At 41.3% G+C, this 25,512-nt stretch overlaps 1 protein-coding gene across 1 annotated transcript in view; it reads left to right on the top strand.

The window, feature by feature from the left end:
* The window catches only part of LOC117373504 (N-terminal EF-hand calcium-binding protein 1-like), a 78,091-nt gene extending 53,491 nt beyond the window's left edge, over positions 1-24,600 (top strand). Inside the window, exons 6-12 of the mRNA XM_033969550.2 lie at positions 10,858-11,116; positions 12,316-12,395; positions 14,838-14,891; positions 14,995-15,107; positions 18,245-18,322; positions 18,435-18,526; positions 22,311-24,600. Of these exons, the coding sequence (XP_033825441.1) occupies positions 10,858-11,116; positions 12,316-12,395; positions 14,838-14,891; positions 14,995-15,107; positions 18,245-18,322; positions 18,435-18,526; positions 22,311-22,342 (708 nt within the window). The 3' untranslated portion in view covers positions 22,343-24,600. The remainder of the gene's footprint in view (positions 1-10,857; positions 11,117-12,315; positions 12,396-14,837; positions 14,892-14,994; positions 15,108-18,244; positions 18,323-18,434; positions 18,527-22,310) is intronic.
* The last annotated feature ends 912 nt before the right edge of the window (positions 24,601-25,512 follow it).

Genomic DNA, 25,512 nt, shown 5'->3' with positions numbered 1-25,512 from the left:
CACCTGAGTCACTATTAATTAATTAAACAAGAGAAAAATGTGAGAAAATGTTAATCCCTGTGTGAGAAAAGTGTATAAAGTGTGTGGTGAGGGGTTTTACAGCAAAAAAACATATATAAAAACTGTACAAAATAAAGCAAAGAACAATAAAACTATAAAACACCAAGATATCCTGTTGAGCTAGAACCAAATACCAGGGAGAAGAGGTGGAAAACTAAACCTTGGTCTAAAAAAGAAACAAGAATCTATTAAAATTAATTATCTTTAGACCGTGTGAACCTCATTGGACGAAGATTTTTCCGTTTTCCTTATTAGATAAAGTCTTGCTTTGCGCAGTATATGAAAAAAAAAAACAGTATCATGACTCCTACATACATTTTTAATCATCACTTCCATTCTTTTTGCAACTTCATCTGAAAAAAAAAAGGTCTTTGAAGTAGCTCAAAGCGAATCCTGGCATCATTTTTGCATGTTATTTTCCCGCTAACGAATCCCACTTTCCCACCGCGCTGGAAGATTATGAAACGTGCTAATTAGAGCATTGTAAAGCGTGTTGTGAAGCCTCATTGAGCGGCTGCGTTCTGGGCTGCGCTGTACGCCACACACGGGGCTTTAATCATCTGAAACATTCACACAGAAGATCCACGTCTCAGAACATCCTTTAAAACCAGATCAAGTGTATGTGATTTTTATTGGAAATGAGGTCACACGGAGAAGATCTTTACCGAGTAGAGAATATTGATGAAATTAGTGAACATTTGAAATATATATGAGTGTAAAAGTGCTGTGCAAATAAAGTGCCCAGGGTCAGACAACAAAATTCACAAGTTTAGGGGTTTTATTTAGCCAAAAAAATGTTGAAAATTAACATAACTTGCGTCCATAAAGAGATAAAACTAACATCATGTCAACTGTACACATAGAGGAAACTATAGACTGTTTATATAAATGGACGTAGCTAACCTGCTAGCCGCTGCGTTCCAAATAGGAAGTTATTCATTCATTCGAAGTGCTCATATGCGCGCTTCTGGCTTCATCGACTCTGGCTCCAATTCACTTTCTATTGAAAAACTGTGTACCTGCTGCTGTCAGACTCGTCTTAAATGTTCGTATTAACCCACTCTACGTGATCCTGCTGTTTTTGTTTCGCTATTGTGTCTGTAACTCAAGATAAGAACATTAATAACAGACAAATCAGGCGGCTTCTTTCCCCGAGGTCACTCCCATTAGCGTTAGCAACAGGTTTGATTGACAGCGTTGCTAAGCGCCTGCTCCCTGCTAAACCAGTGACGTGGGCGGGAAGGGGCGTTACCTTTAACAGCCTTGCTCTGGATTGGCTGTTTGGTTGCTATGATACTCACGATCGGAATTTTAAATGTGGAACTCGGCTCTAAATTCGCCGCTATAACTGCTAGCCTCGATCAGCTTCATTTGACTGGAGCTGAACGCTGTGGACGACGTCACGCTCACTTAGTCCACATCTTTATACAGACTATAGTGACACAGACTAACATGTAACACAGTAAATACATAAGATAAGATAAGATAAGATAAGATCTGCCTTTATTAGTCCCACAGTGGGGAAATTCCAGTATTGCACCGCACAGTTAAAGAACAGAAGGAAAATGGTACCATGCAATAAAACAAGATAATAGATAAATAGCTTAAAATAATTTAAAAAATAGACTTAAAAATAAACTAAAAATAGACTCTAATGTAACATCTTCGTAAAGTGACTTGAGTATTGCACATAGGTGTGGTTCAGTGACTTGAGTATTGCACATAGGTGTGGTTCAGTGACTTGAGTATTGCACATAGGTGTGGTTGAATGACACATGTTCAGTGTTAACAGTGTTCATTGTACAGTCTGACAGCAGCAGGAAGGAAAGACCTGAAACCTCCTTCACACAGCGAGGGTGAATCAGTCACTGAAGCTGCTCTCCAGGGCAGACAGAGCGTCCTGCAGGGGGTCCAGCATAGAAATGACCTTAGCCAGGACCCTCCTGTCCCCCACCTCCTGCACTGAGTCCAGAGGACAGCCCAGGACAGAGCTGGACTTCTTGATGAAAATAAATAGACTAGTTAGAGTTTAGTAATGAGAAGCAAGTTTAGAATTTTAGAATCAAAATGTAGCAAATTAACAAATGAAATAACTAAAGGCAAATACAGTGGTCCCTTGTTTATCGCGGGGTCATGTTCTAAAAATAACCCGCAATAGGCGAAATCCACGAAGTATCAGCTTTATTTTTTACAGTTATTCTCTATGTTTTTTGCTGTAAAACCCCTCACCACACACTTTATACACTTTTCTCACACAGGCGTTAACGTTTTCTCACATTTCTCTTTCGTTTAAACTCTCTCAAAGTTCAAACCTTCGTAGGCGTCTTTGTCGGCGCAGAACGTTTCATCGACATTGTGGGTTTTGTCGCACTGCGATCCAACGTTTATGTAAATTTGTCTGAACACATTCTGTACTGGACAGGAGACACGGCACGGAGGAGACTGATGGACAATGGTCTACAGTCCAACAGCCAATCAGGACGCAGGACACAATGCACGTTAATATGATGTAAAAAAAACCAAACATGTACAATTGCACTAAAATCCACAAAACAGCGAGACCGAGAAAGCTGAACCGCGATATAGCGAGGGACAACTGTAATATCAACTGAATCTAATCTGCCCGATATGGTTCAGGCCAGAGGGCGGAGCCTGGAGGCCACGCCCAGGAGCGGTTGATTGACAGAATAGACTAAAGAGACTAAAACAAAATGTGCTAAGATTTTTCTGATTCTGATATTTGTTGCAAACGTACAAAATGTTCATGGAAATGTGTTTTTAAAAAGTAAACAGAGTCTAACTGGATTGGCCTAATTAGCTCATCTTGCTCCTGTCTCCTGATTTTTGTTTCTGCTTTTATACTTAATTTTCTTTTCTTATTTATTATACATGTCTAGTTAAGGTGCACTGCCTCACTGCTTCTTTCTGTCCCTTGTTATAAAGTTCTGTTTGTGTGTAACTTCTGTAAAAAAAGGTGAAAAAAAGACAGAAAGTGGACGAATACGGTGCTGTATTTGGTCTAATAATAAACCCTGTAACTATATACCACTATCTGGAAAAAACAGTAAACAAAAAGCCACGGAGCAACGCTAATAAATGCATTCCTCACACTACAGCGCTAGAAGATTTTTGAATGAACGGCAAACAAAACGAACCAAAAACTGTGACGTTAGACGATAAAAACGATCTAAAACGAGCTAAAACTGCAGCAAATACAGGGCAACATGCGCGTTTATAGCTTTTACTGTTTATTTTTGTATTTTCTGAATGTCTTCCCCCTTTTTCTCCCTGTTTTACACTTAAATAATAAGAAAAAACACAAACAAAAGTGGCGTTATTATCCTTAGCGCTAAAGATAACTGAACGCTAAACCATTTCTCACACAAACGTTCGCATATTGGTCATTTAATTGGGTTTAAATGTCAAATCATCCACTTTTCAGAGCCTAATCAGTAACGGAGCTTGATTAAAAACTATTATCTTTGACGAGATGTAAGCTAATCACTTCACACGCCGATAATCAAGCAGCAGCAGGTGAACAATGTGCCCCCTGGTGGTGCGACCTGTACATGTGAAATATGCTGTTAATTGGCGTGTCGGACAAAACCCGAGAGACGAGCAGCGCAGAGGAGGTCACCGCTCCGTCCAAATACAGCAGTACACGGGGAAAAAAACACGTATATTCAGTCAATGACAACAAGAACACATATGTCAACCTCAGGCCCCGGGGGGACAAATCTGGCCCGTGATGTAATTATATTTGGCCGCGTGATACCAAATGTGCATGCAACTCTAATACTACAAATCCCAGAATGCTTTGCTAGTACGAGTGTAGCAAATTGAGCTTGAATATGTTTTCTTTATGCACTTTTTCTACTCCATGGCATGAACTTTTAATAGTTTGAAAGTCGAATTTTCGGTGAATGAAATGATTAATCTTGTTTTTTTGTTGCTGGCCTGTGAAAAAACGATTTACTTTAAAAAGGAACTTGAAAGACGACAGAGAAAGACATAATTTATTTGATTTATTTAAATAAGAAATGAATACTACTGATGTGTCTTTCATTTTTTATTTAATTTCTCTTTTTTTATATCAAACTTGAGTTGTGTTTAAGCAAAATCAAAGTTGGTTCGATATGAAAAGGTTAAACATTACATATCAGGTGCAGTCAACATTTCAATAAATATTAATTTTGGCCCAATGTGACTTTGAGTTTGACACCACTGCGCTAGAGTCTAAAGTTACACCTTATGAAGTTGTCAAAAGTAAAATCAGATACTAATCGATACTAAAACTATTATCGAAACTAGATACTTATTTGAGTAAGTACCGACGCTAAAAAGTCACAGAAATGAACCTCGACTTCAATATAAAACAAAGTACGACCATTTTAATATTGAAAATCACACTCTATTGTTTAAAGAAAGAGTGTTTTTAGTATCGAAATCGAGAAATGTTAGTATCATGACAGCACTTCGGCTTATTTAGCCTCGGTTTTTCATGCGTTACTTCTGATTTGTTTTGACAGATGATGTAATGCGTCATTCATCGAGGAGAGTTCGTAGTGACAGGGGTCGGCAGTTGTCAGTATCACATTTTCCATCTACAGTAGAACAACGGCAGTTTCTAAACCGTTTTCTTTTGCAGAAATGATTGAAGAGATGTAAGAATGAATGAATGAATCTATTTTATTATTGTGTCTTGTGCCTGGCCAAAAAAAAGGTCACACACTCTAATATTTTGTTGTTCCGCCTTTAGCTTTGATTCGCTGTGTCATTGTTTCAATTTCGCTTCTGCAACGTCACAAGATTTATTTCCATCCAGTGTCGCGTTAATTTTCCACCAAGATGTTGCATTGATGCTGGTCGAGTCTGACGCTGCACAAAGCTTCTCCAGCTCATCCCAAAGATTCTCAATGGGGTTAAGGTCTGGACTCTGTGGTGGACAATCCATGTGTGAAAATGATGTCTCTGTCTCTCTCTTTCTGCTTCTCCATCTCTCTGCTTCTCTTTCTCTCTCTGTCTCCCTCTCTCTCACTCTCCCTCTCTGCTTCTATTTCCCTCTCTCCCCTCCCTCTCTGTGCATCTTTCTCTCTCTTTTTGCTTCTCCCTCTCTGCTTCTCTTTCTCTCTCTGCCCCCCCTCTCTCTCACTCTCCTTCTGTCTCTCTCTGCTTCTCTTTCTCTCTGTCTCTCTCTCTGCCTTCCCCTCTCTCTCTCTCTTTCTCTCCCTCTCTGCTTCTATTTCCCTTGCATCTGAGCGACAGTGGCTCAGTGGTTAGAGTGTTGGTCCCCCAACCTGAAGGTCAGAGGATTGAGTCCCGCTCGGACCAAGTTCTGTCGTTGTGTCCTTAGGCAAGGTGGTGGTGATGGTGCAGATTGGCAGCCTCGCTACTGTCAGTCTGCCCCAGGGCAGCTGTAGCTTACCATCACCAAGTGTGGAAATGAATGAATAATGACTATAGTGTAGAGCTTTGAGAGGCTTTGACAAGCGCATTACAAGTGTAAGACATTATTATCTTTCTCTCTCTCTGTCTCTCTCTTCCTGCTTCTCCCTCTCTCTCTCTGCTTCTCTTTCTCTCTGTGTCTCCCTCTCTGCTTCTATTTCTCTCTCCCCTCTCCCTCTCAGCCTCCCTTTCTCTCCTTCTTCTCCCTCTCTCTCTGTCTCATGCTCCTGATCCTCTCTTTCATAATTTGAGCCTGATGAATCCTGTCATTGTCGTCTTGGAATCTGCCCGTGTCATCAGGGAAGAAAAACTTCACTGATGTAATAACCTGGTCATTCAGTATATTCAGGTGTCAGCTGACCTCATTCTGCTGAACCTGGACCGGACCAACTGCAGCAACGACAACATATTTGCTTAGTTAAATCCAGGTGACGACTTTTTTTTTGTCCGGACAGTGTATAATAAAACACAACAGACCCATTTACACAAACTCATTTGCCGCTTCTTCCAGGCTTTACAGAGAAATCAAACCAACTTATAAACATTAAAATGAAACCACCATTTCATCTCGTTGTCGTCATTACCCCGGATGTAGTACATTTTAGATCATCAAATTATATTAGTTTTGACTGTAGAAAACAAACTGTATTGGACATGGAGACATTTTATTGTATTTTACTGCAAATTTTAACGATGAACTGTTAGTCTTTTATTGTTATTGTGATGAAATGTGTGTTTTAATGTGTGTTCACCTGCACATGGAAAGCAGCAGTAGCTAAATCTGGTACAAATCATCTTTTCTTTTGTAAGATTAATGAATTTGTACATGGTCCCTGACAAATAAAGGATAAAGAAAGAAAGAACGAAAGAACATATCAGGGCATTGGGTGAACATTTCATCATAAAATGGACAAAAATACAACAAAAACTTCACTTTCTACTTCTCTCAACTCACATAAACCACAGTCTTTCCTCTTCAGATTTTGCCCAACACTTTTGCCTATAACAAATACATTTAAGAAATATCTTCAATGTACTGACATACGTTATAGGCGAAAGTGTTGATTAGGGAGTCGGCTCATACTTCAGACTCATCTATACAAAACAGAACAACTGGACAACAGCGCCCAGGCTAAAACCACATGAAAAACAATACATCCAGATCAATACTTTCTATAAATATCTTTGGTTTTGGCTTGACGGAAACCATTAAAATACAGATCTCGGAAGGATGTGACCGTTTAAAACCGAAACGACCTTGTATCTCGTCGATTTACAGAATAGAAATTGTTCGAGCGCCTTTTTTTTCCGTCCTCGATTCTGGAGATGATGCAGTTGTCCCTCGCTATAAAGGTAAAAACGCAGCTGTGTTAACTTGAAAACTACCACTTAATGACATCACGAGGTGGAACGGACCGTTTTACTTCGAAGATATAGCCAGACTAATAACAAACGGTTACTAAAACTCAACTCCCAAGTCTGTTTTTGAGGAGGAAATGGCATCAGAACACGACTAAAACCTCGATAAAAAGTCTATTTTGCTTAATAATATAGGAACTCGTAGTGTCGCGTTCTAATCGTACAGAGAAATAATTTATTCCATTGCGTGGGATCTGTCAGGTTGCAGATTCGTGTAACAAAAGAGGAGCCATATTGTTGCTCCGGTCGTCCTCTTGCTTTGTCTCGTGTCGTCTCCCGTTTCCTATTTTACATGCCCGCTTCACCATCCCTCTACATCTCATGCATTTTTGATGTTGCTACAAGGAGGAAGGGAGGACTTTCGCTTTTGCTTTGCTTCCCCTGCAGTGGAGAGCTCACGCCGAGATCTTAGACGCCCGAGCTCAAGATAAACTCGCGCTCCGGGTTCGTACGGGAGTGTGTTTTGGCTGCGGGCCACGACACGGTTTGGTCAGATGAAACGGGGTTAATGGCGATTTGACTGATGTAGGAACGTTACAGTGAGAATAGTGAGGTACAGAGAGTGCGGAGTGACTGTTTCACCCTCAGATACACTGTTCTTCATGAGTTATGTGCCAGCGCTAGTGATTTACGATTCAATATTTATCAAGCTTTCATGAAAACTTAAAACCAGCGTGCGGCTTTCAAATCAGTGGGGAAAACGGCTGATAAAAATAGTGTTGTGTAGTGCAGTATCTTTACACTGTTGGGTAATGGTGGATGGTTTTAAAGAGTAATTGTGTGTTTTGTGTTAGTGTTTCGTGTCGCAAACAGATCTGGAGTTGTGTTTTGTTTCATTCACACATGTTTGACACACAAACCTGCAGATTTAGGGTGAGTTCTTCTCTCAAACTGAAGAAAAAAGCTTTGGAGATGTGTCTAAACGTGAAGGTGTGTTTGTCAAAGGGCCTTCGAACATCTAAGACGTGTTAGAGCCAAATGAACCAACGCACACTCTGAGGACTAAACCAGGACTGAACCAGGACTGAACCAGGACTGAACCAGGACTAAACCAGGACTGAACCAGGACTGAACCAGGACTGAACCAGGACTGAACCAGGACTGAACCAGGACTGAACCAGGACTAAACATGGACTGAACCAGGACTGAACCAGGACTAAACATGGACTGAACCAGGACTAAACATGGACTGAACCAGGACTAAACCAGGACTAAACCTGGACTAAACCAGGACTAAACATGGACTGAACCAGGACTAAACCAGGACTAAACCTGGACTAAACCAGGACTGAACCAGGACTGAACCAGGACTAAACCAGGACTGAACCAGGACTGAACCAGGACTAAACCTGGGCTAAACCAGGACTGAACCAGGACTGAACCAGGACTGAACCAGGACTAATCCTGGACTAAACCAGGACTGAACCAGGACTAAACCAGGACTAAACCAGGGCTAAACCAGGACTAAACCTGGACTGAACCAGGACTGAACCAGGACTAAACCAGGGCTAAACCTGGACTAAACCTGGACTAAACCAAGGCTAAACCTGGACTAAACCTGGACTAAACCTGGACTAAACCTGGACTAAACCTGGACTAAATCTGGACTAAACCAGGACTAAACCAGGAGTAAACCACGACTAAACATGGACTAAACATGGACTAAACCAGGACTGAACCAGGACTAAACCAGGGCTAAACCAGGGACTTTATTTATGTTTCGATTTGTGTGATTTTAACGTCTTTCTTATTTTGTAAAACACTTTGAATTATTTGTGTACGAATTGTGCTGTACAAATGAACTTTCCTTCAAACTACCAAAACACACGTGACTAAAACGAGTTCTAGTTATCTGCTAAACACTGTGGAACATTTCAGACAATGCACTGACATCTCCATGGAGTTAAAAAAGGTGTTAGACCCTCCACCATAATGACATAACAGTATCCCACAGCTTCAACTAAAATAAAACCAGAACTAAACATGTGTCAGATGTTTTTTTGTACCGAGTCGTGATCTTTACATAACGACAATAAAGTTTCAGTTTTGTTGGAGCGTCTTTTGTTTGGGGTGGAAAGTGCAGGGGACAGATAGTCGATAGCCTCACAGCTCATTTCTCATGTAGCGCTGCGTCTCTGCGTCTCTGCTGCTGACCACAAAAAAAAACCGCCCTGGAACGAAAGAAGAAAGAAATCAGGCTCCCGTCAAACGCCACGACGACTTCACTTCACGTTATCTTGAGTCTGTTTCTCACGCAGGGTCAGGGAGTTTAGTATCTGCGGGAAAATAGATACAAAACTGAAGAACAAATCCATCCCGTGCGTCGTCCTGACTCAGCTGTAATGCTAAAACGGCACCGGGCTACGACGCATTTCCATAATACTGTTTTCCACCGGAGCCAAACACGCCGTTTTCTCTGTGTGTGTCCAATTGATTAACTTAACTCGAGGTGACATTTTAACACCAGGAAAACTTGATGAGAATAATGCGATTTAAAGACTCGAGTGGAGTCGTTTAAGGCAGTAAACCGGGACGTGCGCGTGAGCCGTTTTGTGAAATCGCTGCTTTCAGACAAATAAAAACCCTCATCCAAAGTGTTCATCTCGAGTGTCTTCAAGTGCTCCTCGTGTTGATTTTGCGAAACAGAGGAGTAACGCCGTGTTTAGTCGTCAAAACAGACTCCGAAACAACTTTAAATGTGAAAATCTAGCGGTTACAGAAAGTTCAGCGGCGCAGAAAGAAGGTTCCCGGTTCGATTCCTTGACTCTACCTGTGTCTCAGAGGGTGCACCACTTGTTGTACTTCATGGGGATGTTGTAGCTTTGCTTGGAATATCCCATATTATGGCATTAAGCTGACCTATCTCCATGGAGACAAGTTGGTAGCAACGCCAGATCGAGTTACAAATAAACAGACGACCCCACATACAGACCTGGTTTAGTCCATGTTTAGTCCATGTTTAGTCCTGCTTTAGTCCTGCTTTAGACCTAGTTTAGTCCTGGTTTAGTCCAGGTTTAGTTCTAGTTTAGTCCATGTTTAGTCCTAATTTAGACTTGGTTTACTCCTGGTTTAGTCCTGGTTTAGTCCTGGTTTAGACTTGGTTTAGTCCTGATTTAGTCCTGGTTTAGTCCTGGTTTAGTCCTGGTTTAGTCCTGGTTTAGTCCATGTTTAGTCCTGGTTTAGTCCCAGTTTAGTCCCGGTTTAGTCCTGGTTTAGTCCATGTGTAGTCCTGGTTTAGTCCTGGTTTAGTCCTGGTTTATGTCCATGCGTAGTCCTAGTTTAGTCCTGGTTTAGTCCTGGTTTAGTCCTGGTTTAGTCCTGGTTTAGTCCTGGTTTATGTCCATGCGTACTCCTGGTTTAGTCCTAGTTTAGTCCCGGTTTAGTCCTGGTTTCTGTCCATGTGTAGTCCTGGTTTAGTCCTGGTTTAGTCCTGGTTTAGTCCTAGTTTAGTCCTGGTTTAGTCCTGGTTTAGTCCTGGTTTAGTCCTAGTTTAGTCCTGGTTTAGTCCTGGTTTATGTCCATGTGTAGTCCTGGTTTAGTCCTAGTTTAGTCCTAGTTTAGTCCTAGTTTAGTCCTGGTTTAGTCCTGGTTTATGTCCATGTGTAGTCCTGGTTTAGTCCTAGTTTAGTCTTGGTTTAGTCCTGGTTTAGTCCTGGTTTATGTCCATGTGTAGTCCTGGTTTAGTCCTGGTTTAGTCCTGGTTTAGTCCTAGTTTAGTCCTAGTTTAGTCCTGGTTTAGTCCTGGTTTATGTCCATGTGTAGTCCTGGTTTAGTCCTAGTTTAGTCTTGGTTTAGTCCTGGTTTAGTCCTGGTTTAGTCCTAGTTTAGTCCTGGTTTAGTCCTGGTTTAGTCTTGGTTTAGTCCTGGTTTAGTCCTGGTTTAGTCCTGGTTTATGTCCATACCTAACACCCAGGTCCTGTCCCGTGTGTTCAGGACTACCAGGGCTCTTCGGTGCTGGGACAGTTCGTGACTCGGTTCCTCCTCAGAGAGACGTCCACTCAGCTGCAGTCGCTCCAGTCGTCTCTGGACTGTGCCGTGGACGCGGTGCTGGACCAGAGCGGGTCGGGCCGGGGGGTCGTGAGGAAGCCCGAAGACCTGCCCATCCTGAAGAACAACAAACGGCCCGGGAGACGCATCCAGAAGAACATGTGCCTGTCCCCCACTGACCCCTACTCCGGCATGCTCACCACAGGTACAGACCGGAAGTGTTCAGGTGAAAGGGGCTTCACACGTGTCCCGGTTTGAGTCTCATTTAGTCCAGATGTAGACCTAGACTAGTCCTGGTTTCGTCTTGGTAAAGTTCAGGTTTAGTTCTTAGTTTCCGTTCCCTGTTTAGTCTCAGTGTTTTTGGTGATCGTACCCACACAATCATTGGTATTTTAGCTTTGACCACTGTACATTTATGTTAATTCAAACTGCCCGTGTTTGACCAGCGCATCCACAACTTTCACAAAGATCAGGTTTTGTTGGGATTATTCTCTACTTTCAAAACCTGAACTAAAAAAAAAAAAAATTGTAAATCTTCAAAAATGCCTTCAAGTTACCTTTGTAAGATTTAGCCCGGCTCTGAACCTCCACTATAGCAGCTCTCACTCTGATTGGTCAAAAATAGTCACATGTTACACATTCATTACACAAAGACGCCGTCTTTGGTTCATTTTCTAGATCTTATCATAAAACCAGGGTTTTGACTGCAGTGTTTTCATTAATCTACTTCTTTCTTTCTCTCTCTCACTCGGCTTCTGATTTTCTCTCACTCTGCTTCTGTTTCTCTCTCCCTCCACTTCTCTCCACTTCTCCCTCTCTCTTCTTCTCTCTTTCTGCTTCTCTTTCTCTCTCTCTGCTTCTCTCTTTCTGCTTCTCTTTCTCTCTCTCTCTGCATCTCTTTCTCTCTCTGCTTCTCTCTCACCACCTCTCTCTTCCGCCTTTCTCTCCCTCCACTTCTCTTTCTTTCTCTCTGCTTCTCTTTCTGCTTCTCTCTCTCTTTTGCTCTCTCTGACTCTCTCCTCCACATCTCTCTCTCTGTTTCTCTCCACCTCTCCCTCCCTCTCTCTCTCTGATTCTCTCTCTCTACGCTTCTCTCTCTCCCTCCCTCTTTCTCTCTGCTTCTCTCCCTCCACTTCTCTGTTTCTATTTCTTCTCTCCCTCCCTCCCTCCCTCCCTCCCTCCCTCCTCTTCTCTCCCTCTCTTTCTCTCCCTCCCTCCTCTTCTCTCCCTCCCTCCTCTTCTCTCACTCCCTCCCTCCTCCCTCTCCCTCCCTCCCTCCTCTTCTCTCCCTCCCTCCCTCTCTCCCTCCTCTCCTCTTCTCTCCCTCTCTCCCTCCCTCCCTCCCTCCCTCCCTCTCCCTCTCCCTCCCTCTCCCTCTCTCTCTCTCCCTCCCTCTCTGCACAGGGGTGAGTGTGGAGCCGGAGAACCCGTGGGGGTCTCAGGTGGATCGTCTGGAGCAGCTCGTGGACAAACTGGACTGTGAGGTCTGAACTCACTCAGGAGCTTTTAGAGAGAACGTGCATCTGACGCAACAAAAGAGGAAAATGTGCTTCTTTGTGTTCTTTTTTTTGGTCAGAAATACAAAACATGAATAGAGACACTTTACCCACGACTATAAAACCCCAGTGGACGTGCGAGGTCACTACAGGTCAACACATTTATCACAAAACAGTCCAGTATTTCACATCTTTTAAAGTCTCAGTTGGTTTAACACTTGACCAACTGAAAATCCTACCTCTGACGACACAATCCTGGCCTGTTTTCTATGTTTAAATTCTTTCTCTACATTGAAAACTCACGGTTTACTCACTGAAAAACAATAAAACATTTAAAACACATTTGCATCCTTCGTTAAAATCAAGTTTAAACTCTTCATTCGTTAAATTTACACGTATAATCAGGGCTGGCCAGAGAAATTTCGGGGCCCAGGGCATGAAGCCTCCCGTGGGGCCCCCTCTAGTATAAATTAATAGAAAGAGGGTCTAGTTCTGGGCCCCTAAAACCTCGAGGACCGGGACAACAGACCCCTTTATACCTCAGGCTGTACGCACTCCGCTCCATAAAAGTAAAAAATGTACTACGAAAACAAAACAAAACTACAAAACCAAAATGACATCCACAAAAATACTTCAAAATATGTAATTCCATCATTTCCAGAACGTATTTTTAGAGCACGGAATGAATATTTGACTATTACTACAACATATTCCCAGTCCAGACTTCAAAATACGCTGGAAGTGTATTTTTTTGGCTCCAAATTTCGCTTGTATATAATTTCTTTGTGGTATTTTTGTTGTACCACGATTTGACAAGATTTGAGCTGTAGAAAAACGTCTTTGACTCAATTATTTCTGCTGTTTTTGTTGCAGCTCAGCTCTTTAAACGATCCTGTCTCTTTAAAAATGGTTCACTGGGATTATCCTGCGTAGTTGTTATTGTATCAGTAGCATTAAGTACTTTTAATTCTACCGTTTGTCGTAGTACATCTCTTTATGCTTTATGTTTTTTCTTGCATCTTTCTTATATATTTTTATAATGTGTGTGACGATCCAGCTCGTCTAGGGTCAGGGAAGTAACAAAAAATAAGATGGAAAAAAATGGTAAAGAAGTAATTTAATGAACAGGTTTGCAAAAGGGTAAAGTAACAAAAGTGGACGAAAATATTGTACGTAAATGTATAAAACAAAAGAATCTAAACTAAGAAACCAAAAAATGACACGACTAATAAATGAATAAATTAAGTTTTGTGTCTTAGAAAACTGGGTCTACTGGGAAAAACTCTGGGTCTATTAAAAACTAAGGGACACACGAAAAAACAAACCTCGAGTGTCCCAAAATAAAACACGAGGCGCAGAACCTACAAACAGAATCGAGAGACAAAATAAAAAGACACAAAAACATACAGAACTGAATACTGGGACTCTGATGTACGAGTCTGAATCAGGCTCTTAGACACAGCTGTTTTGTTGCTTAACCCTCTGGTGCAGTGGTCCCCAACCTTTTTATCACCAACGCCAACGCTTGAAAATTTTACCGTGAACCGGGGGGGTGGCCTCTCCAAGTGGCGGAGCAGTTTTGAAGCTTCATTGCCTCATTACAGAGCTGGTCGCCACATATTATGCAGAGCGGGCTTGGTCTGTGGGAATCACCTGTCGTGATAAATCCATAGTTCAAGTAGAACTCCTGGTATTGTCTGTTAAAAGTTTTCTTTTACTTGGAAGTTGGCTCTTTTTCTGTCTCTTCACTGGGCCTTTTCCCCTTCGAACAGAAACTTTCCAAAGACGTCTATTTTTTACTCATTTTGCTAATTTGTGGGTTAAGTTGTCGGCGCTCAAGTGACGAAAATGTAACTGAGAGAATCCGGTAATTTTTTCAAAATAAACGATTGTTCAGACTCAGATAATAAATACAACGGAAATAATTAATTATTTCTTGGACGGCCGGTGGCCCGGTCCCAATTGATCCATGGACCGGTACCGGTCCACGGCCCGGTGGTTGGGGACCACTGCTCTGGTGCACAGCGGTCACTGCAGTGGACAGCTACTAAAACATAACTTTCTCTTTAATGCATTGGTTTATGTGGTGGAGCTGCACATCAGCCTCTACAGTGCTCTCTGCTGCCACAATCCATTGAGGTAAATTCAGTGGTCAGTTGGTGTAACTGCAAGTAAATTTCCTTGGCTTTTGATTGGTTTTCTTATTCAGGCCTAAACGTTGCTCCTATACAGTGTTGAAATTTTCCCAAAATTGCTGAAATGTTTTTCAAAGCATAAAAAGAAACACGTGTTTGTATATTTACAATAGAACACAAGTTAATTCAACAGTTCACAATGTTGTTTCATGTCCTGAGAAGAATAAAAACCATCTTGACCAAGGCTTTCATAATTCATGCATCAGAGTTTTAATATAATCGTTTTCTTTGACAGACTCCACAACTTGAACCTCTGCAGGAAGACACATTAGCAGGGACGTACAAATCAGTAAGTGCAAGTTTAAGTCAAAAAACATACCGGTATATTGTATTTCACTGTATCTACGTCTGTATCTGCCTCACGTTAATAATCGTGTTTTGTTTTATTTCAGAACATCCTGTTGGTTCAGAGACAAATGTCGGTGAAGGAGAAGGAGGTGGATCAGTTTCAAGAAGCTCTTAAAGTTTACACAGAAGCCTCCAGCAGCCAACCACAGAACCTGCAGTACGTACGGGACATTATTATGTTAAAATAAAACATAAAAACTGCAGATATTTGGTCAAATTACATTAAATGCGGCAGTGGTTTAAGCGTGTTTTTGTTTTTTTGTTTTAATTTTACATGCAGTAGGTCGTGGTCCATAAGCAGAACAGTTTAAAGAGGGGGTATTATGTCATTTTTTATTTATTTTTTTTAGCTTTCTACCATGTTATAATGTTGTTTCCTAATCAAAAACATGCCTGAAAAAGTTTTAAATATCATCTATGCATGTTTGAGTAATCTAGCGATCTCTCTCAGGTCTTATTCAAACCGTCCTTACGTTTAGCGGTACGATTCTGTACAAGGCTCCGCCCCCAAGCCTACGTCATCAATGCTCCCACAAATATACAAAAACATGATACAAAACTGTGCACTATGACTTCACAAACCTGATAAAGTAAAATACCTCCTCTTTAATACCACTACAAGTAAAATACCTCCTCTTTAATACCCCATAGAAGTAAAATACCTCCTCTTTAATACCACTACAAGTAAAATACCTCCTCTTTAATACCCCATAGAAGTAAAATACCTCCTCTTTAATACCCCATAGAAGTAAAATACCTCCTCTTTAATACCACTACAAGTAAAATACCTCCTCTTTAATACCCCATAGAAGTAAAATACCTCCTCTTTAATACCCCATAGAAGTAAAATACCTCCTCTTTAATACCCCATAGAAGTAAAATACCTCCTCTTTAATACCACTAGAAGTAAAATACCTCCTCTTTAATACCCCATAGAAGTAAAATACCTCCTCTTTAATACCCCATAGAAGTAAAATACCTCCTCTTTAATACCTCTAGAAGTAAAATACCTCCTCTTTAATACCACTAGAAGTAAAATACCTCCTCTTTAATACCCCATAGAAGTAAAATACCTCCTCTTTAATACCCCATAGAAGTAAATACCTCCTCTTTAATACCACTAGAAGTAAAATACCTCCTCTTTAATACCCCATAGAAGTAAAATACCTCCTCTTTAATACCCCATAGAAGTAAATACCTCCTCTTTAATACCACTAGAAGTAAAATACCTTCCTCTTTAATACCACTAGAAGTAAAATACCTCCTCTTTAATACCCCATAGAAGTAAAATACCCCTCTTTAATATACCATAGAAGTAAAATACCTCCTCTTTAATACCACTAGAAGTAAAATACCTCCTCTTTAATACCACTAGAAGTAAAATACCTCCTCTTTTATACCGTCATAGAAGTAAAATACCCCTCTTTAATACCACTAGAAGTAAAATACCTCCTCTTTAATACCCCATAGAAGTAAAATACCTCCTCTTTAATACCCCATAGAAGTAAATACCTCCTCTTTAATACCACTAGAAGTAAAATACCTCCTCTTTAATACCCCATAGAAGTAAAATACCTCCTCTTTAATACCCCATAGAAGTAAAATACCTCCTCTTTAATACCACTAGAAGTAAAATACCTCCTCTTTAATACCACTAGAAGTAAAATACCTCCTCTTTAATACCCCATAGAAGTAAAATACCTCCTCTTTAATACCCCATAGAAGTAAAATACCTCCTCTTTAATACCCCATAGAAGTAAAATACCTCTTTAATACCACTAGAAGTAAAATACCTCCTCTTTAATACCCCATAGAAGTAAAATACCTCCTCTTTAATACCCCATAGAAGTAAAATACCTCCTCTTTAATACCCCATAGAAGTAAAATACCTCCTCTTTAATACTGCTAGAAGTAAAATACCTCCTCTTTAATACCGCTAGAAGTAAAATACCTCCTCTTTAATACCACTAGAAGTAAAATACCTCCTCTTTAATACCACTAGAAGTAAAATACCTCCTCTTTAATACCCCATAGAAGTAAAATACCTCCTCTTTAATACCCCATAGAAGTAAAATACCCCTCTTTAATACCCCATAGAAGTAAAATACCTCCTCTTTAATACCACTAGAAGTAAAATACCTCCTCTTTAATACCACTAGAAGTAAAATACCTCCTCTTTTATACCGCCATAGAAGTAAAATACCCCTCTTTAATACCACTAGAAGTAAAATACCTCCTCTTTAATACCCCATAGAAGTAAAATACCTCCTCTTTAATACCCCATAGAAGTAAATACCTCCTCTTTAATACCCCATAGAAGTAAAATACCTCTTCTTTAATACCACTAGAAGTAAAATACCTCCTCTTTAATACCCCATAGAAGTAAAATACCTCCTCTTTAATACCCCATAGAAGTAAAATACCTCCTCTTTAATACCCCACAGAAGTAAATACCTCCTCTTTAATACCACTAGAAGTAAAATACCTCCTCTTTAATACCACTAGAAGTAAAATACCTCCTCTTTAATACCCCATAGAAGTAAAATACCTCCTCTTTAATACCACTAGAAGTAAAATACCTCCTCTTTAATACCACTAGAAGTAAAATACCCCTCTTTAATACCACTAGAAGTAAAATACCTCCTCTTTAATACCCCATAGAAGTAAAATACCTCCTCTTTAATACCACTAGAAGTAAAATACCCCTCTTTAATACCCCATAGAAGTAAAATACCCCTCTTTAATACCCCATAGAAGTAAAATACCCCTCTTTGATACCACTAGAAGTAAAATACCTCCTCTTTAATACCACTAGAAGTAAAATACCCCTCTTTAATACCCCATAGAAGTAAAATACCTCCTCTTTAAATAAAAAGACAAGAAAGTTATTATTGTTTTGTTTTGTTTTATTTATTTATTTACTTACTTATTTTAATTTATGTATTTATTTATTTTTTTTACATACATCAGTGTTCAGTGTTATATAGACCAGTTTACCGCTGGTGGGTTTCGGATTCTATTCAAACATTCACTGAATTAATTTTCGATGTAACACACATCGTGGTCCTCTTCTAAGACGTTAGTTGTTGTTTAGAGCTGCACTTTTTTATACACCTGGTTTAGCCCTAGTTTCGACCTAGAACACTCAGAAGGTGAAATATTTCCTTAGTTAATTCTTGGTGTGAAAACTCTGAGAACGACTGCTGTAGATGTCACATTCGCTCATTACTGTCTCCTCCTCGAATCCCCAGTTTCCACAAAACAAAAGATATAAAGTCTGTGTTCTCCCTCCAGCGTCTCCCTCCAGAACCTGCCCGACAGGTCCTGCTTCATAATGTACGAGTTCTGGCAGGACCGTCTCTCCTGGATGAGGTAGGATCAACACGGTTTACCCAAAAATAGCCTCTGCGGTGTGATGATGTGTGAAGTGTTTTTTTGTGGAGCCAGAGAGCCAGTTGCAGCTGTAATGATTGTGTGCCCTCAGCTTCCTGCAGTCGCCCATTAGCAAGACATTCCAGCGCTGTGTTATCAACTCTCTGGAGGAGCCCGAGATGGTGTCTACGATGCTGCTCCCAGGTATGAAGGAAAACAGGACAAAAAAAACCTGCTTTACGACCAAAACAAAAACAAAATAATGTTAAGTTACTCCGCAAAATTTACTTTAATACAAGTTTTAATACAAAGAACTTGGACATGGCATAAGTCTGCGATTTTAAAATGTTATTAAAAAGGCAAAAGACAAAATTAAATCTGTCAACTGCACAAATCGTTGTAGGAGTGAAGATGTTTCTCTGCTCAGTTCTGGTCAGATCACTGCTGGACACTGCCTTATATCTGTCTGAAAGGAGGAGCTAACTTCACTGAAACTGTACACAGCTATTGTCACCAGTTTCAGCCTTAACGACCCCAGTCAAGCTGTCTGTTGTTCTCTTTGTTTCCTGTTTGCTTTGGGTCTGAGGATAGAGCGGTTGTAAATCGGTGAGAAGTTATGTCCCCCATTCCTGTTTAAGAAAGGATTGTCTTTGCTAACAAAAATAGCTTCTCAAACCATTTATTTTCTCTGGCTGAGGTCTGAACTTTACTATCTTCAAAGGAGCGGTTAGTGTCTTTGAGATGAGCAGCGAAACGTCTTCACTCCTACGACGGTTTGTCCAGTTGACAGATTTAATTTCGTTTTTTGCTGTGGATCAGACCAGGGACGACTGAGGGATTATATAGACAAAGGCAATTAACAAGATGTATTCACTAGATTTGTTCTTTTGTACTTTTTTTTTGCATTTTTGGTCAATTATCGGTCCATTTTTCTTCCACGATATCAGTTACTGCAGATGTCGACCTCGAACTTTTGACTCCGTGGCATCACAACTGCAAGACCTTCAACCAACCATCGTCTACCAGTGAGAGATGAGATGGTTCCACCACACTGGGTCTTAATATTTAATGAGTTCCTCAATCAAATGGTGTGAATCCTCAATGATTCACTCCATCCACTGAAGCACAAACTCAGAGTTATCCGAGTTATAACTGGTGCCTACAAACACAGAGGGAAAAGTGAAGGAGGAACAACACGTGGAGAAAGCCCTCTCTGCTGTGGCTATCCTAAATGGGTCTTCAATAGATCTAAGAGAGCTAAAAAAAACAGGACAACAGGGAATCTGAACCTAAAAGGAAAGGTGAAACTATTCCTTACACAGCGGGTGTGTCTGAAAAACTTAAGAGAATTTTCAGACAGTACGAGATTCCTGTCTTTTTCAAACCTACAAAGCCAATGTCCAGCTGCAATCTGACCAGAACTGAAGAAGCGATTTGGATGAGCAGCGAAATTTGTGCAGTTGACAGATTTAAACTTCATCTTTCGCTGTTCTTCAATCGGACATTTCCAGACCGTTGGATTGAAGGGATGGACCAATTCCGTGGCCACGTTCACCAGATCTCACACCTCTGGATTTCTTTCTATGGGGCTGTGTTGAAGACGTCGAGTATCAAACGAAGATACGGGACATTACTGAACTAAAGCCAAAGATACAGATGTGATTGAACCGTTGATGAGGCTCTGCTGCAGTGAACGAGCCTAAAAACCAGTCCCGTCATCGTCTAAATTAGGTTAAAAACTCGGAAACACGGAAACCACTGAGTACAACAGAACAAGCCTGAGTAACATATCTTATCAAAGGCTTTTATAATATGTATTTTTAGAGACTTTATGGACACTGTATATTACAAACATACGACTGCACTGGCCCCAGACAAACAAACAAAGCCCCATGTCTCCTGTCTCTGCCATTAAAACTGCATTACTCTACGGAGAGGCGAGGTAAAGTGTGGAAAGAGATCAGACGTAACACAAGAGCACTTACGGACATGGTACACTGTTTTTTTTACAGCTGGCTTGAAATGAAAGTTCTATTAGGGCTAGTAAAGTTTATATCCGTACTGTACTGAGGCGACTTTGTCTTTATTTACAGAAAGTCTAGTTAATGACGACCAAACAGTCAAACGTCCAATGATTCAAAGTGACCCAAAAGTACAGGTTTTTACACTGTACAATCATGGAGAACGATGGCTTATTTCCACACATTTGAAATATTCCGTGCATCTGTTATGTGTACAAATATATGCGTTTATGTGGGTTGTTTTTCTACCAGCTCCGCGAATGCATCGTCTTGGCCTGGTCACACGTGGGCGAGTATCTTTGCAAACTCACATGGGGTCATGAACAAAGCTAGACTTAAATGAAAACTTTTGGGTTGAGGTGCTAGCGCTTGTGTAATTTTCTGCAGATGGTTGTGGTAATGCGGTTTTGTAGGTACTGCCACCACCAACCACTCACAGCACATTTATACTAAGCAAGACAGGTGAAGTACCGTAAAATCTGGACTATGAACCGCTGCTTTTTTCCCACGCTTTGAACCCCGCGTGCACACACCCTCATCATGGAAAACACACAAACAAACGCAGCTTTTAAGTTAAAGGGAATCGATCTGGTGTCAAAGAAGGAAATAGAGCCACTGCACGTAAGCTTGACCTTAAAGAAGGAAATAGAGCCACTGCACGTAAGTTTGACCTTAAAGAAGGAAATAGAGCCACTGCACGTAAGTTTGACCTTAAAGAAGGAAATAGAGCCACTGCACGTAAGTTTGGCATCAAAGAATCAATGGTGCGACGTTGGATGCGGCAGCGAGAAGAACTTGGTAAAAAGACGACAAAAGCTTTCAGAGGAAATAAAAGCAGATGGCCGGTGTTGGTCCTGTTTTATTTTCTAAACACTGTTGATCGCGTGTAGGTGCCGTTCTGCTGATATTAGAAAAAAGTGTGTCTTAAATAAAAAACCCTCAAAAAACCCTCCCTGTACAGCCTTTTTGTGTAAATATCTCATTTTACAACATGAAAACGTGCGGCTTATATTCAAGTGCGGCTTATATATGTACAAAATGTATTTCCTTTTCAAATTTAGCTGGTGCAGCTTATATTCAGGTGCAGCTCAATGGTCCAAAATTTACGATAAATTAAGTGTGTTGTCCAAGGATACAACAAGTCATTTCAAATTATTTTTCTAAAGCCCAAAATCACAGAAGCAGTCGGCTCTTAGGGTTAGAAAAGAAACAAAGAAACAGATATAGACAGACACAAATTAACAACATTCATAGAAAACAGGCAAATGGAGAACTGTCCCAGAGCGCCCCCTGTCCTTAGACCCTCGTTCTGGGCAAGGAAAAACTCAAAAAAAAAAAAAAAAAAAAACTGTGGGAAAAAAGAGAAACCTACAGTGGACCAAACCAGGACCAAACCAGGACCAAACCAGGACCAAACCAGGACCAAACTAGGACCAAACCAGGACCAAACCAGGACCAAACCAGGACCAAACCAGGACTAAACCAGGACCAAACCAGGACCAAACCAAGTCTAAACCAGGACCAAACCAGGACCAAACCAAGTCTAAACCAGGACCAAACCAGGACTAAACCAGGACCAAACCAAGTCTAAACCAGGACCAAACCAGGACCAAACCGAGTCTAAACCAGGACCAAACCAAGTCTAAACCAGGACCAGGATGATTATATATTTTTTTAAATATTATTATTAATGATTCATTAGACATAGCTAACAAACACAAACTGTAAACATTAGGTTGAGTTGTAGTTAGCTCCTCTCTTCAGACAGATATAAAGCCGTGTCCAGCAGTGATCTGACCAGAACTAAAGACACTGCGAAACATCTTGAATTTATCGTTTACTACAAGAAAATGCCCATTTTTAGTATCAATTTGTCTCACTCGAGAACAAAATGAGGCTGGCATCATCTAAACAACAGACTTTTGTGCTTCAAACATTCATATCTGTTTATTATAATTTCATTTCAGCTTCTTGGTGGATCATGAACAACAACAACTGACGAAGCCCAGACTGGAGGCTGGATCTGGGCACGTCTTGAACCAACAGGAGAATTCTACTCCTACTTTCTGTTATGTTTTCCTTCTTTGAGATCCCTTTTTCCTCGCGGCATGACTGGAAATGGGTCGTAAAACAAGATGTGGCTCAGATGAATCAGCAGATGGACAGTGAAAAGAGCCGAGGTAATGCAATATTAGCCATCAGGATGTTCTATAGTCGTGTTTCCATGGATACCAAGAACTTCAAGGAAATGTCCCCGACAGCTGTCACAGGTTGAATGGAAAAGTTTGGTTTTAACTTAATATAACGCAATCTATGACAAATTAAAACGTATAGAAAGAAAACTCCAGTACTTTAGAGCGTGTTCAGGCCATAGACTGTATATATAAATGGACATAGCTAACGTGCTAGCCGTTGCGTTCCAGTGGAGAAGTGATCATTGGCGCTCCATCGATTCTGGCTCCACTTCACTTTACATTGTCGCCCTTTTTTCGGTAACTGCTGCTGTCAGACTCGTCATTTTGGTCTTAAAATGTTCGCACACAGCCCGGCCAAAAAAAAAATCGCCACCTGGATTTAACGAAGCAAATAGGTACGAACTGGTGCAATGAGTTACTTCTTATTTCTTAAACAACCACATCGAAAGACACATCCTGAGGTCGTGGAAAAGATGTTAGTCTGTTTGAGAAGGGTCAAATCATTGGCGTCAAGCAGAGAAAACATCTAAAGAGATCGCAGAAACTACTAAAACCGGGTTAAGAACTGTCCAACGCTTTATTAGAAACTTCGTGGAATGAATTGTCGAATGAATGCGACGCTTAAAAGTTTGGTGGATTCAAATCGAAGAAAAACAATAGTAGAAAAACTCAGGGCTGTGTTTAATAGTGAAAGTAAGAGCGTTTTTTTAAGGTGGTCCAACAAAATATACAGTGTGAGGCTTTTTTTTGGTGGCAACGTTTTTTGGGGTTTTTTTGGCCAGGCAGTGTATTAACCTACATAATCATTGTGTTTTTATTTAGCTATTTTGTCCATGAATCAAGATATGAACATTAATAACATTCAAATCAGCCGTCTTATTTTTTAAACCACATCGAAAGACCCATCCCGTGGTCGTGGAAAAGATGTTAGTCTGTTTGAGAAGGGTCAAATCATTGGCGTCAAGCAGAGAAAACATCTAAGGCGAGTGCAGAAGCTACTAAAATTAAGAACTGTCCAACGCTTTTATTAGAAACTTCTTGGAATGAATCGTCGAATGAATGACCGTGATCAGCGACACTTAAATGTTTGGTGAAATCAAATCAAAGAAAAGCAACAGTAGAAAAACTCAGGGCTGTGGTTAATAGTGAAAGTAAGAGCGTTTTTTAAAAGGCGGTCCAACGAAATATAGAGTGTGTGAGCTTTTTTTTTTGGTGGCGACGTTTTTTTTTTGGCCAGGCAGTGTATTAACCTACATAATCCTCGTGTTTTTATTTAGCTATTTTGTCCGTGAATCAAGATATGAACGTTAATAACAGACAAATCAGGCGTCTTCTTTCCCCGAGGTCGTCCCGGTAGCGTTAGCAACAGGTTTCACTGACACCGTTGCTAAGGGAACGCTAAGGGAAGAGGCTTTACCTTCAACAGCCTCGCTCCGGATTGGCTCGTCGGTTGTTACGATACTCGATATAACTGCTAGCCTCGATTAGCTTCATTTCACTTCGTCCATTTCTTTACACAGTCTATGGTCAAAATGAAATGCTTGGGTTTAAAAAATGAATTAAAAACGATATGAAAACACGACTAGCCGTTTGTTTGTAGCTCGAGAGCACAGAGGTTTTTTAAATGCATGGTTTTATCGATGCTCGTTTCTTTCGCATCTTAGTGTAGATATTGCAAGAACCTGTCTCTCCATCACTGGCTGTTCAGTAGATTATGAAAAGTAGTGCGTTTTTTCTTCTTCTATGTGAAACTGTTGGCTGTTTTCAAACCTTTTTTCACATCGTGTTTCGGTTAAAGGGTCACATGACTGTCAAGGTAAACAAATACAAAAAAATATGTATCTGTGTTTCACTCCAGCACTTTAGACAAACAGATAAATGGACCTAATTAGAAAGTAGATTTAAGGCAGAGGCTGTAGACGTGTATTAAAATAGTAGAAATATATTGTATAAATTAAATATTCAAATGTAGCGAGATATTATTATAATTATAAGAAATAGACAGAATTATAAAAATGAGTCAATATTTATCTGTGTTTTCAGGAAGGTTCAACGGCACAGTGTACACACTTAGAACATGTATGGGGCAGGAGGCGAGGGGGAGGAGGCGAGGGGGAGGAGGCGAGGGGGAGGAGAAAGGAGCGAGGGGCAGGGGGCGAGAGGCAAGGGGCAGGAGGTGAGGAGGAAGGAGCGAGGGGCCGGAGGTGAGGGGCAGGAGGCGAGGAGGAAGAAGGAGGAGGGAGCAAAGTGCAGGAGGCGAGGGGCAGGAGGAACAGGAGGCGAGGTCAGTGAGGGGCAGCAGACAGGGGCAGGAGGCCAGGGGGAGGAGGCAAGGAGCAGGAGGCGAGGAGGAGGGAGCGAGGGACAGGGGGTGTAGAACAGAGGGCTAGGGGCAGGAGACAAGGGGCAAAGAGTGAGGAGCAGGGGGCGAGGAGGATGGAGCGAGGGGCAGGAGGCGGGGACCAAGCGCGGTAGGAGGAGAGGGGCAGGGAGTGAAGAGCAGAGGGCGAGGGGCAGATAGTGAGGGGCAGGGAGCAAGGGGCAAGGAGCGAGGGGCAGGAGGTAAGGAGGAGGGAGCGAGAGGCGGGGAGAGAAGAACAGAGGGTGAGGGGCAGGAGATGAGGGGGAGGAGGTGAAGAGGAAGGAGGCGAGAAGGAAGGAGGAGAGGAGGAGGGAGCGAGGCGGGGACCAAGAGGGGTAGTAGGTGAGGGGCAGGGAGTAAGGGGCAGGAGGTGAGGAGAATGAGGGGCAAGAGACAAGGGGGCAGGACGGGCAGGGGGTGAGGCGCAGGAGCAAGAGGGGCAGGAGCTGAGGAGGAGGAGGGGCAGGAGTAGCTGGAGGGGCAGGAGGGGCCTGTATAAATGAGGTGATGATCATTAGCTTATTAACAGTGTACAGTGAGACTGAGGTGTTCGTCTTGTTGTTTGGTGAATGTAGCTCGATCATGAAATTATGTGATGAACAAACATGTCGT

Source organism: Periophthalmus magnuspinnatus, chromosome 7 (genome assembly GCF_009829125.3).
Source record: "Periophthalmus magnuspinnatus isolate fPerMag1 chromosome 7, fPerMag1.2.pri, whole genome shotgun sequence".
NCBI lineage: Eukaryota > Metazoa > Chordata > Actinopteri > Gobiiformes > Gobiidae > Periophthalmus > Periophthalmus magnuspinnatus.
This window is presented reverse-complemented; position numbering and strand designations above follow the sequence as displayed.